We start from the raw sequence: 17,252 nt of genomic DNA on the forward strand, positions 1-17,252 counted from the left end.
GTCTAACTATTTTGTTTATATAAAAATTTTTCAATTTGATTATGGTTCTCAAGAAATAGCGCGCAATTTAAGTCATAAGACATGTTTCGAATAAATTATTCATTCGGGCATATTATTATCAATTATTCTTACATTAAGAGATTGATTAATTAGACATCAACAAGTTGTATCTACAATTAATAAATGAGTGCACGTCTCTACATTATCGGTTCCATGCTTTATAATTTCAAATCAGTACTTTTATTGTGAGATATTTAATTTTGTATATCTTTCTATTTTGACTACCCATTTGTGTGTGTGCACTCTTGTAAAGAATTTGTTACACATAACATCTAACATATACCATAATATTATTGTTGTTGATATTATTTCTATACTTGAGATAATCAGGAATGAATAGTAATCACGACATACTTCAACATGCTTCCGCACAAAACCATTGGGTCACTTGGCTAAAGAGGTGCTCGACACTAACACATACAACCCAAACGTGTAGTGAGTGTACCGGTTGGTGAAAATTTATTATCCCATAATATCCAACTACGAACCTCCAAGGTCGGTCCACTACTCTTTATGAAGACCGGCTCCCACTGCAACAACCAACACTTGTCACTGACATGGTCATTACTCTTTCAAGCAACCCATCAAGAAATGCATGTGTCTCAACGCCACATCATGACATCCCGAGATCTGACCTCACCCCTACCATGACTTGCAAACACAAGCCTCGTCCTCATATCAATGCTTCCAACACCATTGTGCACATGTACGTTAACCCACATGATACCTACAGATAATGATCTCATCCATCAGCATAATACATTAGACATGTTAGATCAATACTCCCACCGTCATATTTAAACCACCATCGGCAACTTGGGGTGACAACTTGATCGAGCACCGCTGTAGTTCAAGGGCTCCTTTTATTTTCCATTCCTTTTTATATATATTCTTGTTCACACATACAATTTTTTAAGCAATAACTAAAAAGAAACACAAAACCACACATAAAACCATACAAAAGTGAACAAAAGCCTCAAAAATAAAAAGCATAAGTTTGATCCCCAAATGAACAACTAAGAAAACTTCAAAAGGGATCTTTGAAGAACAGAGTACGACGGTCGACGGGCTATTTCCTCAAAGGCTTTCTGAAGCAGTTTTAGTGTTTTACAGTCAGTTGTTTTGTTTCTATACGTGTCTTTTCAAAATTTTGTTAATAAATTTATTAGTATTGAACATTCCTAATGCAAAATGTTCCTCTACACAATTTGCTCGCTCTTAAAATAAATTTATGGGTAGAAACTGACACCTCTATGGATGGCTATATACAATCATCTCTAATTGTGGTGTCTAGAAATTGTGAACTCGGGTGTTTTTCTCTATTGTGTACTAAAATGAGGGTTGACCTTGCTAATATACCACTTGTCAAGAACATGTCTTGGCAAGCTCGTCGTGCGTCTTCCTTCAAGTTAATGACCAGCCATTGATCCCACATACCATCAAGATTCATTCGTTCCATCATAACTAAATAGAAAATGACCCCTAACCCGACAATGTTGTACCTACACGTCTAACACGTACTGCACCTTTACACATTAGAACACCCCAAAAGATAGACCACACCCTTATAAGGTTAAAACACTTCAAAAGATAAATATTTAAATTTAAATTCCCTTCATTAGTGTGAAGGAATTCTATGAGAATGTTGAAAGATTACCAAAACCCCTCAAAAAACATTCTTTTTTTGTTTTATCAAACAATTTTCCATTAAAAAAGGCTGATTTGGTTCTTAAAATCTCCAACTGGATTTAAAAGACACATGAAACAACTTACCTTTGAAAAAAATGTAGTTTTTGCTTCTCCTACTTCAATTTCTAAAATCTAAAAATTCACTTAATTTTATAAAAACACTATCATATATCAAAAGCAAGTGTGCCAACAAAGGGACAAAGTGAGTGTTAAAATGGATAGCAGAAGAAAATGATGTTCATATACAAAGTGCACCCATATCAGGTGAGGTTCCATCACAACCATTCAAAACCACCACGTTTCCTGCTTTCTTTCCCTGTTTCTTATTATCTTTTCTATGCTTTCCATTCTCAACACCATTGTTACTGTAATCATCCATCATACCAACATCATAAGTTTAATAACTATGTAACAATATATATTTTATAATCAATACTTACTTTGTAACTGTTGACGGTCTTCCTGCTGCTGTACCACAACAAGACTTGTATTTCTTCTTTGAACCACACGGGCACGCCTTGTTTCTCGGTATCTTCTGACGAAAGTTGAAATAATTAAATGAGCATTTGTCTTAAAAAAAGAGAGATATAAACGGATTTTAACTAACACGTATAAACATTTAATCAAATAAGAAATCAGGGAAACCTTTTCATCGTGCAATGAGTTGGTCTTATTAGTTTCTTTTTCAGCATTGCTGCAAGTCTGTTTTTCCTTGACATTTTTTTCATCAGTCTTCGCATCACCCTGCTCAAGTTTGTTTTTACTATAGCCTGCTAGAAAATTAAGTAAAAGTAAGACACCGCTACATTTAATAAACAAAAGTAAAAAATAAAAAAAATATACTTGGTCCTACTCCACATTTATACAAGTTTCATAATAGCATATCTAATGTATACTAATATTTATATTTATATTCGATTCCTATACCAAATGTTGATATTTATCACAGGCCTAACAGTGTCTTACCTAGTTTATGTCCCTGTTTTAGTGGCATTTGTACCCATACGGAACTTAATTGTAGACTTGTAGTCGTATGAGCAAAAAACATTTTCTTTAATGTAATTAGTGAAGTTGTGAACAAACGGATAAAATCACACTTTCACCATAAATGCACAACACAAAAAAATATGTTCTTGTGTTACATGTGTGACCAGACTAACATTATAAAAAAAATGTTTTAGAAAAAAGACGAAGGCTATTTATAATTTAACTTACTTCACATTTCATGAAACATGTACAAGCACGCTTGATCTAACTCGAAAATAAAATAGCAGGTATGATCCAAATCATAAGTGGCAATCATGCCCCAGTCTTCAAAGATTGGATTGATTTGGGCAAAAATAAAATGTAAATGAGTTCATTCTGGTCATCTCAAATTAGTCGATGGGTCAATGCGGGTCCAAATAAATTAGTCTAAAGGGTAACTATTATGAACTGGTTAACTAAAAAGGGTCTAGATGGGTTAGCACCACTCATGACCATTGTTTGTCTCCACCACAGTCGCCGCCCCATCTTTGCCACATCCATCACCACCGCCTCCACCTCCACCTCCAGGCTCCAGCACCACACCATCATCTGCACCACAAGCACCACTGCCGCCACAAGAAAATACGACGGGTGAACCTATTTTTCTAAGATGACTCATTCCAACCAGAATCCATTTTGATCAGAATCCGTATTGGCATGCGATCGTCTTTTACGAAACGGCCCATTTTTACCAGAACTCATGTTGCTCAGAACCCAAAATGAACCAAACCTCCCCGAACCGGCCAGTTTTCCAAGCCTAATCCAAATTCATTGTCTACTAGAATATGCCCAAAAAGGTTTTAAAAAAAGTAAAATCTCTGCACAGGTTTACAAAAGAAAGAATTGCCGACTTAATCTTCTTAACGTGATAACGTCTACTCATAATTCTACGATATTTCCTATTTCTGGAGTTAAACATTAAAACGTTAATGACCAGCTAATGAAAAGATGTACTAACCAGTCATTACCATAAGAATCGTCCACTGAACAAGTAACGCCATTGTTTTCAGATAAATAATCTTCAGTTCCTTGACCTGCTATAATAAACTCTATTGCAGCATCAACATCTCCATCCACTTGTAATAACACCTAACATTAATACAAGATAAACTAAAATCAATTTCCACATAAACTGGCACATGACATATGATATATATAGCATTATACCTGCTGAATCTTTTCTTCATCTTCACATCCACTTCCAGCTTTAACAGTTTTGATTGATTCTAACTTAATAGCATCGTTAGCAGACCTTCCATTGGTCTTAGAAACAGCGTCATTTGTTTTATGAGACTTCACCGACAGATCAGCATCGGCCTATTTATATAACCAACAGTTATTACTCGCTTACAAACAAAAATAGATATTATTATACATAGCTAAAAAGCAGCCAAAAAACCTTTATTATAATTGGCAGTGTTGGTCCATTGCAGGGGTCGTCCTTTAATCGCACACTATTGTAATGCTCCCAATCATGATAAGACCTGCAATCAATCTAAACACTTTAATCCATGATTACTAAAATAACCTTGTTTGAAGTGCTAGTAGGGGTGTAAAGCAGCCAAGCCGCTTGTGAGTTACTGAATATTGGCTCACTACAAGCTCAAAGCGACCCGAAACCGAGCTTCACTTATCGAGCTCAAGCTGGCTCGCAAGCTTAAACAAGCCTATTGTTTATATAATTTTTATATAATATATCTAATATATATATGTTTATAATAATTATTATTATATAGAAAACTATGATAAAAAAACACTATATAATTAAAAACAACCATAATATTATGCTATATATAATATTATCATTCAAATACATATAATTAAAACCTATAACTGTATATAAACTAATTAATAAATAATAAACAAGCCAAGCTTGAGCTTGAGAAACTACTCACGAGCTGAGCTCGAGCTCTCGTAAGTTAAAGGAGCCAAGGCCAAGCCTAGACAAGCTCGGGTCAGGCTAGTTTACACCACTAACTGCTAGTAGCACACTAGTACTTACAAATGGACCATCTTTGCATCAAAGTCACTAAAATTCTTTATATACCACCGACTTGATGACTTCTGTAAATATCAAGAAAAAGATTTTCTTAACAGCACACAAAGTAATGCAAAAACGTATATCATTTGGCAGCTATACAATCGATTACATCATCAACAGTTCAACAATATGTAGTTTACTATAATAGGAAACTAAAAAAGAACGTACTCGGTGTATGCATATATTGCTATGAGTAACAAGAGAAGCAGCCTGCAACTCCATATTTCCGGCCCACGTGCCATCTTTTTCCATGGATTGACAGTATTCATCAGACGGTACTTCATCTTCAATAAACGGCTCAAAGCTTTCACGGTTTTTCTACAAAACAGTTGTTCACTGATAGGTACGCTCAACTGGAATTAACACGTAAACGCGATAAATTATTGAATATTTAATGTTATGTTACCATGATATAGTGCACAACCATTTTTCTATACTTTGCATGCAAGTTTTCATCGCCTTCCAACTGATCGGCTAACGCTCTGTAACATATACATAAGCAAGCATCGGCCAAACAAGCTTCTTCTAGTTTGAACAGTTAAACATAAACCTGAAGAAGCAATTGCCATCTGCTGTAACATCTATAATATTCAAGCCTAGCGCGTCGAGCTAAGCTCGAAACTCGGATATCTCGGATTGTTTTCCGGTCTTTTTAGCCTGTGAATTATTAGTTTATAAAGGAATAATTAATCAACAACAGGAAAACCCTAACTAACTGTGAATGTTTGGATATTGAAATTTAAAAAAGAGAGTGTGATGAGTGGTGTAGATGATTAATTATTATTATTAAGGTTAATTGATTGGAAGGTATTAGATTTAGATGAAGGTGGTGTTGTTGGTGTTACTGCAGTGCTGGCTCAATCGGCTCACGGTGGTTAGGTTAGGGTTATCCGACTTTCTGGACCGGCTCTAAACATTATAATACATACGGCAGCAGCAATAATATTATTTCTAGAGGCCCGTGATGGTGGTGTCCGGCCCAAATCTACAAACCATTTTGTTATTTTTAACGAACCAATACGAATAACAAAATTGATTACAATCTCTCAAATATAACTCGGTTTATCTCTTGATAAATCATAATTTGGTTGCATCTCATATGTTTTATAATGTCTAATCATAACTCGGTTTATACAGACTAACCCTAACTTCTTAGCCAAGACATTTTGTCAATTATAATTACAATGCAATTAGAAAACTTGACAGACTTGTCAACTTAGATCATTACATATTCATCGAATTAAGAATACGGTAAGGAGTTCTCAACATCTAGAGGCTTATGATGGTGGTGACCAGCCAAATGTATTTACTATTTTGTGATTTTGATATTAAATAACGTTTAATTTTTGTTTTTGAATTCCCATAGTTACACCTTATGTTATCATATTACTATTACTTTACATGTGAAAAGTAAAGTTAAAGAGTCGGGAATCTCACTGGTTGCAGTCTCTTCACTCGTTTATCTTAAAACTTATGAGCAGTATTTTCAGTCCATTGTTAACTTGTAATTTTTATAAAAACTGAATATACATGTGTAGGGCGTTCTTTTCATAACCAACATTACCACATAATACATTGCTCATTTTATAATCACACCTACCCCTCTCGCAATGTTTAGGATAGACACCAAAAAGATGTCACAAGATTCTTGTGTTTCTGCATATTAATATATTTTTTCTTGCTATAATTACATGAACTTTAACTTTTCCCCGTCCGTCACACGCACTTCAAATCCTTTTTAAATATCAATTAGTGTAAAGGGGCAAATGTGCTGGTTTTAATGAACAGTGAAGACCATATAGTTGAAAAGAATTTGCGAGATATAAATAGTTGTAAAACACACAAACATCTTGTGATTTGTGAATACTTGGGGTATATGTGTAGTGTTTACCTACCTTCCAAACAGACACAATGAGTATTTCTTGTAGGTCTATGTGATTGAAGTTACCTATACATACTTTATTTAGCAAAGAGCATGGCTTCAGAATAAAATATCAATCAAATGAGAAGACTATGATTGCATGGGGAATGAAAATGAAGTGAACCTGTGACTTTACCATTCAAATTTTCATACAACTACATTTGGCTTTTACTTTTGACCAAATCATTTTCTGTAGTTTTAAACTGTTCCAAATTCCTAAAGGAATAAAATCATGTATAACCAAATAACTGAATTCATAAAGGAATAAAATCATGTATAACCAAATAACTGGTTATAAGGCCGCGCCCATTATATAACCATTTTTAAATAGAGAACCGTACAAAGTTTCTTTAGAAGTGCCAGTGTTTTTGTCAATTATGACTTCAATAAGATGTACACCGTCACTTGCATAACAAATATAAAAGCTGCAAAGAACAAAGGTTTTTTGTCTTACATTTTCAAAATCTTGTATTTGGGAGCATGCGCAATCACTTGTATGCAAAAAAACCAGAAACATATTTCCAGGTAGCATTGATCCTCACCGTATTCATTATTAAATGCTATATTAATATCAGTCTCTATATTTCACAAATTTGGCAATTTCTGGGAGCCCAGCCTCGCTGTAACATTCAGCAATTCGTTCCAGCTGTTCATCCCATGTCCCATCAATCGATGCCAAGTCCAACAGAAAAGCAGCTTCATCCAATGAAATCTGCACTTTTCAGAAATTGGTTAAAAACAGTAAATTTACTTATTTACCCACTGTTATCATTAAGTATTACTGCAATGCCACCGTGGCTAAAATTACTCATCTACCCATTTTGACGGTTTGGTGTCACAGTCAGTTTCTTAACAAATAATTTGGTTTGGTTTACAATGGAGAAAAACCTTTACTAACGGTGACTCCCAGTAGACCTAAAAACCGTCAAAACCAGACCTTAACACCCATGGGGCCCGATATAAGTAACAATATTTTCACCTGAAGAGCATCTTTCCCTTTCAACAAATCTTCTTGTTTTCCCTGCTCCGACACCTTTTCCTTAATAAACTCAATTTGTTCATCATCCCATTCAGCTATCTCAGCAACTTTCTAAAAAAAAACTTCATTAAAAACAGTTTCAAAATCAGTTAATACAGCTGAAAACAACCGATCAAAATTTCAATCCTTAACAACCACACCTGGTATGAACAACCTAAAGTCCACCACGGTGACTTTAACGCCCCTCGTGCAGCATCTTTAGCTTCTGGATTTCGCCCTACCCTACAAATAATATCAGCATCGGCTTCATAAATAAAAAATATATTATTTAACTTTGATTTAATCCAGATCAGCGTTGACATAGATTCTCGTACTTGAGTAAAATCTCGGCATTGAAAACAAAAGGTCGTCCGAATCCAGGAAAATGGTCCTTTTTGGTATAGAATTCTCCAGTCACCATGGCTGAAACCTTGTGACAGATATAGATGATTAAATTTAAGTATGAAGGACTAAACGGTCATCTTACATGATCTCCTTTTTTGAAATGGTTCATCACTTTGCATTCCAAGATGTCTGGAAACAGACCGACCTGCCAGCATATATTTGTTTACTTTTAAATAAATGACTTGGATTGCGTTAGGGCTGTTAAATGAGCCGAGCTTCGCCAAACCAGGTTGGGCTCGGGCTCGGCTCGTTTACATTGATGAGCTGGAAGTTGAACTCGAGCTCTGCTCATCTTGTAAAAAGCTTGAGCAAGCTTGTGGCTCAGCTCATTTATTTTAAAGAAACACAAATTTTGTATTTTTTACACATTAATGTGTAAAAAGCAAAAAAGAAAATTATAATATATTCGGATATGCATAATGCATAACTAATACTCCACCAAATTTATAATTTACACAGATCAAAATTTGGGTTATCTTTTAGGTATAACTTATATATTAGAGCTTTCTCATCCCTTCCTAATCTCCAAATCCAAAATTATATTAAATATCACTACATTTTCTCTCTCATTCTCAATTAAATAATTTTTTTATACCTTTATCATAATACTTTCTCTCAACTTCACTGACAACCACTTTCAAAAAATATTAAAAAATGTATAGGGTGCTACAGGAATTTGTCAAATATACAGAAAAATCACTAGATTTTTTCTCTACTCCACTCACAACCACTTTCAAAAAATATTAAAAAAATTATAGGGTGCCACGGGAACTTTCAAATATACAGAAAAATCGTTGCATTATCTGTCACCTTCACTCACAACACTCTAATTCTCTAAATCACTTCCTAAATTATAAAAAGCCCACTCACAGGAAATAGTGGATAGGATGGGAATGCTCTTATACTTAATTTAATAGTGCCTCATAATCATCTTAATTCAAAGATCATATTATGCTTGTAATCACACTATCCTTATAATCCTAACTAATGCATAAGAAAGAGTTGCGGGTCAACTTCACACAACCTACCTCACTAGGTACTAAATATGATATGTTTCAACTTGATCCCCTTTTTAACACTATTTACACCCAACCCATTTGCCACCTCTAACTTATATTGTTCTAAAACTGTCTCTAAATCCAAATTAATATTAAGAACATCATATTCTCAGTACCTTCTGGAGAAGATACACATCTAAATTTAACACTATTTAATATTAATATTAAAACTGTCTCTAAATCCTTTTTAACACTATTTACACCCAACCCATTTTCCACCTCTAACTTATATTGTTCTAAAACTGTCTCTAAATCCAAATTAATATTAAGAACATCATATTCTCAGTACCTTCTGGAGAAGATACACATCTAAATTTGGATTAACAGATTTTGCAAAATCCCCCTTTGTATATAGCTTTTCACCCACTACACCTGAAGCTTGAAACAACTGATCAACACCTTCATTAGAACCATTAGCATCTTCTTCAACTAGAATTCTATGAATATATTGGTCTACCTGAAATTGATCATATTCATAACTTTCAATATGCGTAAAAGGGACTGAAATAATAATATATTTGTGGGCTATAGTCTAAACAAAATAAAACTCTAGTAATAATTAGTAACTAATAATATACAACTGAAAATAAGTGCAAACTCACAGTCTTGGCCAAAAGCCACACGCCATAACTACGGACCTCCACCACGGGCATCTCCATCCTGTAAATGGAAAAATGGATTATGCTTACGGAATAACCTCCATGGTGAAGGGCAAAAGTGTAAATTTCTTTACCCGGGTGGGGCTGTTGGCCATCTCAACAATGCAGTTACAGAGCCTAGAACAAAGGGTTATTAGCTTGTATGATGTTTCACTGTTTCTAAGTTTTTAGAAGTTATGCAAAAGTAGAAACCTGAATTGTTTTTGGATAGAGGAATTGCTAGGGGAATCATCCCTTGCTTCATGGCGGGAGAAGTTATAGTTTCACCTGTCACAAAATGATATAGTTAGATATGAATATAGGGTGTTGATATATATATGTACACCACCACACGGGTTGTATAAGCTCTGCAGAACACACCACCGTCACATAAAAGCATATCACTCGGGTAGTATTTTACACATATCATATGAGCTGGTATAGTGTTTTCTACATGTCATACGGGCTCATATAAAAACCTTGCTATTAATACTGCCCGTATAACTTATTCCACATATCATATGGGCTCGTAGCCTGCATAACATTTTCCCAATATCACACAACCGGTACAACTTTTGCAGAGCACAACACTGACACATTTGTAAGATAAAGTCATATCTAACATTTACCACCTATCATATGGGCTTGTATAACAATTTTCACAAGTAACATACCAACTCAAATAGTAATGTTAACTGTAATATTCATTAGAAGAATGTTATATTACCTCTGACCTGAAGCATCTTTAGAAGATGATGCAGATTCTCAGGAGGCTGAGCTACAGCCACATCCTTTATAAATGAAACATGATCTGCATTTATTAAATAATATTAATAATAATAATAATAATAGATGTTTTGAGACGAGCAAGAATCACCATACCGGAAGAAGAAGAAGAAGAGTAGCATCGGAATGTGGAGCGGCGGAGGAGTAGCGTGGGCAGAGCGGCGGCGCGTGGAACTCCGAACACCAATCCACCGCCGGCTTTCATTTGTTTGAATTGAATCCACAACCAAGTGTTGGTTTTTGTGTTTGTGTGTGTGGATAATAAAAGACCATAAATATGTTCATGTTGTGTTCCTTCTGGGTGAGTTATTGCATGGATCCTAAGGCCCATGTTTTTTACCCATTTTATTATTATTATTATTATTATTATTATTATTATTATTATTATTATTATTATTAATTTTTTTTAGTAGTCATTAGTAAAAATAAAAAAAATTATATATTAAGGGGGAAAACAACATGCCAATGAGCAAGTGGTAACTGGTGGAGTTGTAAGAAAGAGACGTGATATTTCATATAACACAGTTTTAACAAGTGAAAACCAGCCATCCTATTAAAATATCTATTTTTCTTAATTAATTGTTTGAGTTTATATATACATGGTTTAAGTATCACTTAATTAGTCCAATCTTACATCTAACAAAACTAATAAAAGAAAATGTTGAAGTTTAGGTGTCAAGCCCATATTTTTTCTAATTCCTAATCTTATCTCATTCATTCTAGCTATTCATGGGTCATGGGTCTAAACCATTTTGTCAAATGGGTTATAACATCATGTGAATTTTATTCATTATTGAATTAAGTTTCATTTTCATACCCGAGGTTTGACCAATTACGCAACTTTAGTACTTTTTTAAAAAAATTTCTTGATGTTTCCATTATAACCATGCTCTCTTAGTACTTTTTGTTAATCATCCGTTTGTTTTTTCTATTAAATCTATATTAAATTAATTTATAAGTATTTTGAGAATCACCATTGAAATAAAGAATCTAAATTATTTTTATTATTTGACAAATCCCGTGTAATACACGGGTTCGAAAGCTAGTTGCACTAAATACAAATATTTGGTGTTTGAAATCTTCATATATTTAATCCTCCCTAAAGACCTTTAACTGGGTCGATTTGTCATACAACGATGGAAATCAAATATGTAAATAACAAGGTATCGATGTAACATTGATCTGGTAGTGATGATAGGTCTTGATATGAGATTAGCAACTAGGTGATAATTAAGGCGACTATATTTATCAGATTCTAGTATTATGACTTTTATGAGTTACCAAAAATGGTAGGATTGTTTGTCACCTTCTACTTGTGGTTAGTTCTACACATACAATAGCAAGACTCATAGATGACTTATGTGCTCGTCAGTCGCCACACGTTCTTCTTAACCTCATATTGGACTTCAACACTATGAAGATCCATGGCAATACTAGAGTCCACATTAACCACTTGCGTTCCTACTTGACCACGCTTTTGCTTACCAAAAGACTAACGCATATATGAGTCAAATCCAACCAAGCATGCATTTCAAATGGTGTGTACATTGTCGATGTTTTGGTAAAAATATTACTGGCACATGTTCTCATCTCGTCTTACATTACATGTTTTGACCCTAATAAGTTACCAATTGTAACAATATATGCCTAGTTGATAGTAGTGTTGTAAAAATCGAATATAGAATGCTTTTAATCAGTAATTGGCCCTAGACAGATGCAATTTCACCTAATCAGACCTATTAATTTATGGTCGGTCAAATCGGTGATTAGTAAGTAATCGACCTTCTATTTTTTTCATTTTTTATTGTTTGAAAAGCAACCGGACCTTGGGTTTCTCATTGATCCATTATGTTTACGTTCGATTATGTAATTTTTGAATATGTATAGTTATACATCTATATACTGGTAACAACAAATTATGAACTTTTGAAGATGAAAAACAAAGAAATATGAACGATGGCTAGAACAAAAGAGTATCAAATTCTAACAAAAATATGGCGTTCATACACGAAACTATAAGAATTACACGAGCTGTGATCACGTATCCCATAGCTTCACCATAAAAGGAACGTTTAATATGTTCTTTCTCACTTAAAGTAAGCTCAGATATTTTTTAACTAGCATGTCTAGTCTAGTACAAATTGTCTATCAGGAACCATCACTACAATAAGTTTGCAACCAAGAACTAAAAGATATGCAGGGAAGCAGGCTATCATACCAGATCCGAATCGAACAAAATTTGTTGAGGTATACCATTAACCTTGGTGAATAAGCTCATTGGAAATTACTTTTTCGGCCTCATTGCATAGTGTGTCGGAATTATCTCCTTGGATTGGCTGGTGGATTACAATCTTGACTGAACCAGGGTTTAATATACCCTCCATTCCAGCTGGCATTATCTTGCCTGTTCCAACAAGAGTAATGGGAACCACAGGTACTCCTGTTTTCGCAGCAATGCTGAATGCACCTTTCTACACAAAAACAAATCTTACTCTTCAGTATGTTCGCAACAAACTGCAATATTAATTTTGTAATCAGTAGGTGCAAGTCATTTCCAGAATAAGAAATCTAGCTCCTAAAAGGCCCTGAAGTAGATCACGGGTGTAAACGAGCTGAATCACTCATGAGCTGCTCAAGATAGCTTAGAGATTATTAAGCTTAAAATAACTAGATAAAAGAGACTTTATTATATAATGATTAAATTATAAATATATATAAAAAAATTATACATGTATATAAATAAAATAATTAACTATGAAATAACCAATGAACGAGTTTGAGCTTGATAAACCACTAGCGAGTTGAGCCGCTCATGAGCTACTTGAGGCCGGCTTGTTAAAAACTCGAATCAAGCTCAAGCGCGAGCTTTTTTTGAGGCTCGTTTAATAAACGAGCCCAAGCTTCACATATCGAGATTTTATTTATATAAGTTTCATTTAATATATTAAAATTATGATAAAAATAATTAAAATAATATATATTCTGTTATATATAAAATTAATAATTATACTTATATATTGAAATAATTATAAAATTAAGCTAATTGGATAAATAATAAACGAGCGAACTCGAGCTTAAAAATTTACTCGTGAGCTGATCTCGAGCTTTAGAACTAGAGCACTAAACAAGCCGAGGTCGAACGCGAACTCTCATAAACTAAGCATGCCCGGCTTGAGCCTAGACGGCCTCGGCTCGCCTCATTTACGCCTGTAAGTCAGTCTCACCTTAAAAGTCCCAAGACGTCCATCCTTACTGCGGGTACCCTCTGGAAAGAAGAAAACAGATCCACCATTCTTGACGATCTCCATGCATCTTCTTAGAGTTTGCTATTATTCATAAAACATAAGTCAAATTTATAAACTATTTTGTGTCAATTAGGGTCAAATAATGCTTTTTAAAGACAATACCAATTGGCTCCTGCTGTCCATATGCTTAAGTGGAATAACACCCATCATAAACATGGCCCAACCAACAATAGGGAAGAGGAAAATTGCAGTCTTGCTAATGAACTTAAGGTGTCTGCCAAGTGTCAAAAGGGCATATATGTCCAAAAAACTTTGGTGATTGGACACATACACAGCTGGAAGATTCTTTGGAGGAAGATTCTCAAAACCCTCGATTTTTATTTTGAAAAACGGAAAGATGGTCATCGAAGCCCATAACTTGGCTATCCAATGATGAAAGTTTCCTTGGTAACGGTCTTTTAAAAGCACGAACGGATGCCCCAATACCATCAAGATAAATAAAAATATGGCAACGGTGGATGTAACGGCATAGAAACAAACTCCTTTGAGTTTTGAGGTCAACTGTAATTCTTCGTCTGTAAAAGAGACTGGAATTAATATTTAATGGAATGTTGTGATTAGAATGGAGGAGAAACTCCAATATATACAAGTGAAAACGTTTGTAAATGAGCCGAATAAACACGAACAGATCATGTTAGTGTTCGATCATTTGACTTTAACCGAACAGACATAAATAATTAATGAACAAGATTTTTCTTGTTCTTGTTCGTATCATTCATTGAGAACATGAGTGTGCTCATGTTAATAGTATAAACAAACGGTTCACAAATGTAAACGAACGAACATAACTGAAAACAGATGAACAAATACAACTGAGTAAACACCAATAAAAATTTAAAAGTAAACACTAGCATAAACATGATGGGCCTAAGAAACATAATAAATGTGTAAGCAAACAAGCTTAAACAAATCTAAACTAAAGAACATAAACGAACATAGATAAACAAACATTCACTTTTACATACATAAACAAACGAGGCATTTGTTCATGTTCATTCGTTTATTATTTAAATGAACATAAACAGGCTTTCGGCCGATCAGTTCACATACGGTTCACTGAAAGTTCGGTTCGTTTACAGGCCTATGGGAAACCTAGAAACCCTAGAGAAACCTAACTTGGGCCTAGGGGGCATATAATTATAATAAACCGTAACAATAACACGCTAATAACTATAATTAGCAGCATCCAATTGAAAAAAAGGTCATGAAAAGGGAAAATGTGAAGAACCTGGATATTTATAGGCAGCTGCAGGGGATCCAGTCCCAGCAATTTCTGATCTAACTATGACAGACCTCAAAACTTTGCACCTGTTATGCAACTTATAACAGTTGGTTCTGCAAGTAAACATCTCATCCAGATGAAATGTCTGCTTAAGCGAACACAGGATTTTCCTTTTATCAAACATAAGGCATTGTCGAATACCATCTGCATAAAACATTGTGTAGTTGAAGAGCATTTATAGAACCTGATATGCTATTGCAGAAGAAATAAAATAAGTAGTTAATGTAATTTAGTTCCCCTTAGGAAACGGAATCACTATGATTATATAAAACATGATGATAATCTTATATGTATCTTTTGGTGATAATGAATATATGGCTGAAAAGAAAGAATCATACTAGAGGAATGAGGGTCACTTACAAGTTTTAGAATACTTGGCCTTTAAGTCTTTATATGGATAACAGTTTAAGACCTTAAAACCAACCATATAGCAACTGAAACAACAATGTTAGTTGGAAAATTCAGTAACAACATAACATAATTAGGTAAAGAAACAAAAAATGAAGAAGAGATACATACCAACTGAGTAGATGAAGAATAAGCCATCGAGTTCTACCTACGTAACAACATAAAACAAATAGAGCCCATTGGTATAATGTAAGAGAACAATCATAATAAAAAAAAAATAAACTAAAACAAAGGTGAGTAATAGGTTATGATGTGTTATCATCCTTGAAACATTTACATGAAAGCTCAAGTTTTGCAATATCATTCATACACATGCTTAAAAATTAAAAATAGAGATTACCGTTTCTTTTGTGAGACTCAAAACTATCAAATACTAAGTGCAGTATGATAATAAGTTGGTAATGAATGCATTTAATCCAATTTTCGAACACGTATGTTCAAAAGTGATGCTTACTTACTTGACTGATTAGCCTCCGATGGGTCGGAATTGCAGACACAGATCGACCGTGGCCGGAATAAGGTGTGACGCGACGGTAGGCCTGGATATATATATATATATTAATATTAGATGGAGTAGTGAGTCCGGTGATCATATCAATGCTATTGGATATATCAATGTTACAATTCTTTTACTAGATTACAAAAGTACCTTTATCACTTTATCATAAGTAACAACATTATCTTCAAACTATATTTATTTATCTTTCAATTTAAATAACAAGAAACACAAACTTATTATTAAAGTACATAAATATTACATTAAAGTCACGATACACAGATAATCTTAACTCTTGAATTGGTCAATTTACATCGATTTAGTTTCTTATATCAAAGCGTTGGTTGGTCATTAAAAGATTGCATTTTAATAGTTTATAGTCTATGAATGGTTATGTTACATTTTAACCATTCATATTTAAGGTTTCATTTTAACCACTAAGAGCTTATAAATCATTAATATGTAGCCTCTTAATAACCAATTAACATGCTACCAAACAGCCTCTAAGTAATGCACACAGAGTTTCAATTTTTCAAAGTTGAGCTAGTATAAAGGCAAAAGATGTCCATCAATGGTCAACTTTTACGAACGTTAATCATAAAGTTGGTGTGCATTGTCATTTGTTCGGTTCAAGATTTATATCAGTTTTATATTAGTGTACATTGTGATTCAAACGAGCTACGTCAACCATCATCTTCTAAATAATTATTATAACCAATGGCAATCCATCGACAACCAACACACCAACATTGAAGCGAGTGAAGCCCCAAACAATTCAACACCTTCAAACAACACTCACTCCTATACACCACCTCAATTTTCACCACAGTTTCACCATAAATGGTGATACAACCTCAACTTCAGATTATTGAAGAAGAGGAGGAAGAAATTGAAAATCCAAGACTCCTGATGTAATAAATCGTGTATGCTTCCTCCAATCCCTCATGCTTGACCTGACCTATAACCCGTTGGGCATTTATCGGGGGTAATTATATATTGGGTATCGTGTATACTTATGGGTTTCAAGTATACCCGTCGGGTATCTATTAGGAAAGAATTAATCAGTTACATTTGGGAATGGCGTGGGATGGTGATAATTTCGAGATTTGGAAAGACAAT

At 34.2% G+C, this 17,252-nt stretch overlaps 3 protein-coding genes across 4 annotated transcripts; all 3 read right to left on the reverse strand.

Annotated features, from left to right (window-relative positions):
- Positions 1-1,862: 1,862 nt before the first annotated feature.
- LOC143603621 (OVARIAN TUMOR DOMAIN-containing deubiquitinating enzyme 7-like) lies at positions 1,863-5,465 on the reverse strand. Of its 2 annotated transcripts, none has more exons than XM_077080372.1 (10): positions 5,367-5,465; positions 5,223-5,298; positions 4,985-5,134; positions 4,778-4,839; positions 4,175-4,259; positions 3,943-4,092; positions 3,744-3,864; positions 2,395-2,519; positions 2,190-2,284; positions 1,863-2,114 (listed from the first exon to the last, which is right to left on the reverse strand). In XM_077080372.1, exons 2-10 carry the CDS (start codon positions 5,241-5,243, stop codon positions 1,988-1,990), a joined length of 936 nt encoding a protein of 311 aa, XP_076936487.1. In that variant the 5' UTR covers positions 5,244-5,298; positions 5,367-5,465; the 3' UTR covers positions 1,863-1,987. The 2 variants fall into 2 exon arrangements, with proteins under 2 accessions (XP_076936487.1, XP_076936486.1); XM_077080371.1 differs by having other exon boundaries at positions 2,395-2,522.
- A 1,752-nt stretch (positions 5,466-7,217) lies between these two features.
- On the reverse strand, positions 7,218-10,909 carry LOC143603618 (protein IN CHLOROPLAST ATPASE BIOGENESIS, chloroplastic-like). The gene is made up of 11 exons (XM_077080369.1): positions 10,739-10,909; positions 10,584-10,667; positions 10,070-10,144; positions 9,952-9,994; positions 9,821-9,878; positions 9,508-9,675; positions 8,243-8,305; positions 8,091-8,185; positions 7,917-7,998; positions 7,717-7,827; positions 7,218-7,449 (listed from the first exon to the last, which is right to left on the reverse strand). The coding sequence occupies exons 1-11, from the start codon at positions 10,845-10,847 to the stop codon at positions 7,309-7,311; spliced, it is 1,029 nt and encodes a 342-aa protein (XP_076936484.1). The 5' UTR covers positions 10,848-10,909; the 3' UTR covers positions 7,218-7,308.
- A 1,495-nt stretch (positions 10,910-12,404) lies between these two features.
- On the reverse strand, positions 12,405-15,810 carry LOC143603619 (1-acyl-sn-glycerol-3-phosphate acyltransferase BAT2, chloroplastic-like). The gene is made up of 6 exons (XM_077080370.1): positions 15,749-15,810; positions 15,590-15,641; positions 15,176-15,373; positions 14,050-14,462; positions 13,867-13,968; positions 12,405-13,113 (listed from the first exon to the last, which is right to left on the reverse strand). The coding sequence occupies exons 1-6, from the start codon at positions 15,773-15,775 to the stop codon at positions 12,898-12,900; spliced, it is 1,008 nt and encodes a 335-aa protein (XP_076936485.1). The 5' UTR covers positions 15,776-15,810; the 3' UTR covers positions 12,405-12,897.
- Between the last annotated feature and the right edge of the window lie 1,442 nt (positions 15,811-17,252).

Source organism: Bidens hawaiensis, unplaced genomic scaffold, assembly GCF_021521415.1.
Source record: "Bidens hawaiensis isolate Kalapana, Puna unplaced genomic scaffold, B.hawaiensis_p1.1 tig00062292_1, whole genome shotgun sequence".
Classification (NCBI taxonomy): Eukaryota; Viridiplantae; Streptophyta; class Magnoliopsida; order Asterales; family Asteraceae; genus Bidens; species Bidens hawaiensis.

Excerpts from the sequence above, each read along its gene's own strand:
- LOC143603621 (XM_077080371.1), bottom strand. The coding sequence starts at position 5,243 with ATGGTTGTGCACTATATCATG. Across the intron at positions 3,865-3,942 it reads ATGAAGAAAAGATTCAGCAG|GTGTTATTACAAGTGGATGG; the intron begins GTATAATGCTAT and ends TATTAATGTTAG. Across the intron at positions 2,285-2,394 it reads ACTCATTGCACGATGAAAAG|AAGATACCGAGAAACAAGGC; the intron begins GTTTCCCTGATT and ends AACTTTCGTCAG.
- LOC143603618 (XM_077080369.1), bottom strand. The coding sequence starts at position 10,847 with ATGAAAGCCGGCGGTGGATTGGTGTTCGGAGTTCCACGCGCCGCCGCT. Across the intron at positions 7,999-8,090 it reads AATGCCGAGATTTTACTCAA|GGTAGGGCGAAATCCAGAAG; the intron begins GTACGAGAATCT and ends TATTATTTGTAG. Across the intron at positions 7,828-7,916 it reads CTTTAGGTTGTTCATACCAG|AAAGTTGCTGAGATAGCTGA; the intron begins GTGTGGTTGTTA and ends GTTTTTTTTTAG.
- LOC143603619 (XM_077080370.1), bottom strand. The coding sequence starts at position 15,775 with ATGGCTTATTCTTCATCTACTCAGTTG. Across the intron at positions 14,463-15,175 it reads AGCTGCCTATAAATATCCAG|ACGAAGAATTACAGTTGACC; the intron begins GTTCTTCACATT and ends TCTCTTTTACAG. Across the intron at positions 13,114-13,866 it reads GACGTCTTGGGACTTTTAAG|AAAGGTGCATTCAGCATTGC; the intron begins GTGAGACTGACT and ends GTTTTTGTGTAG.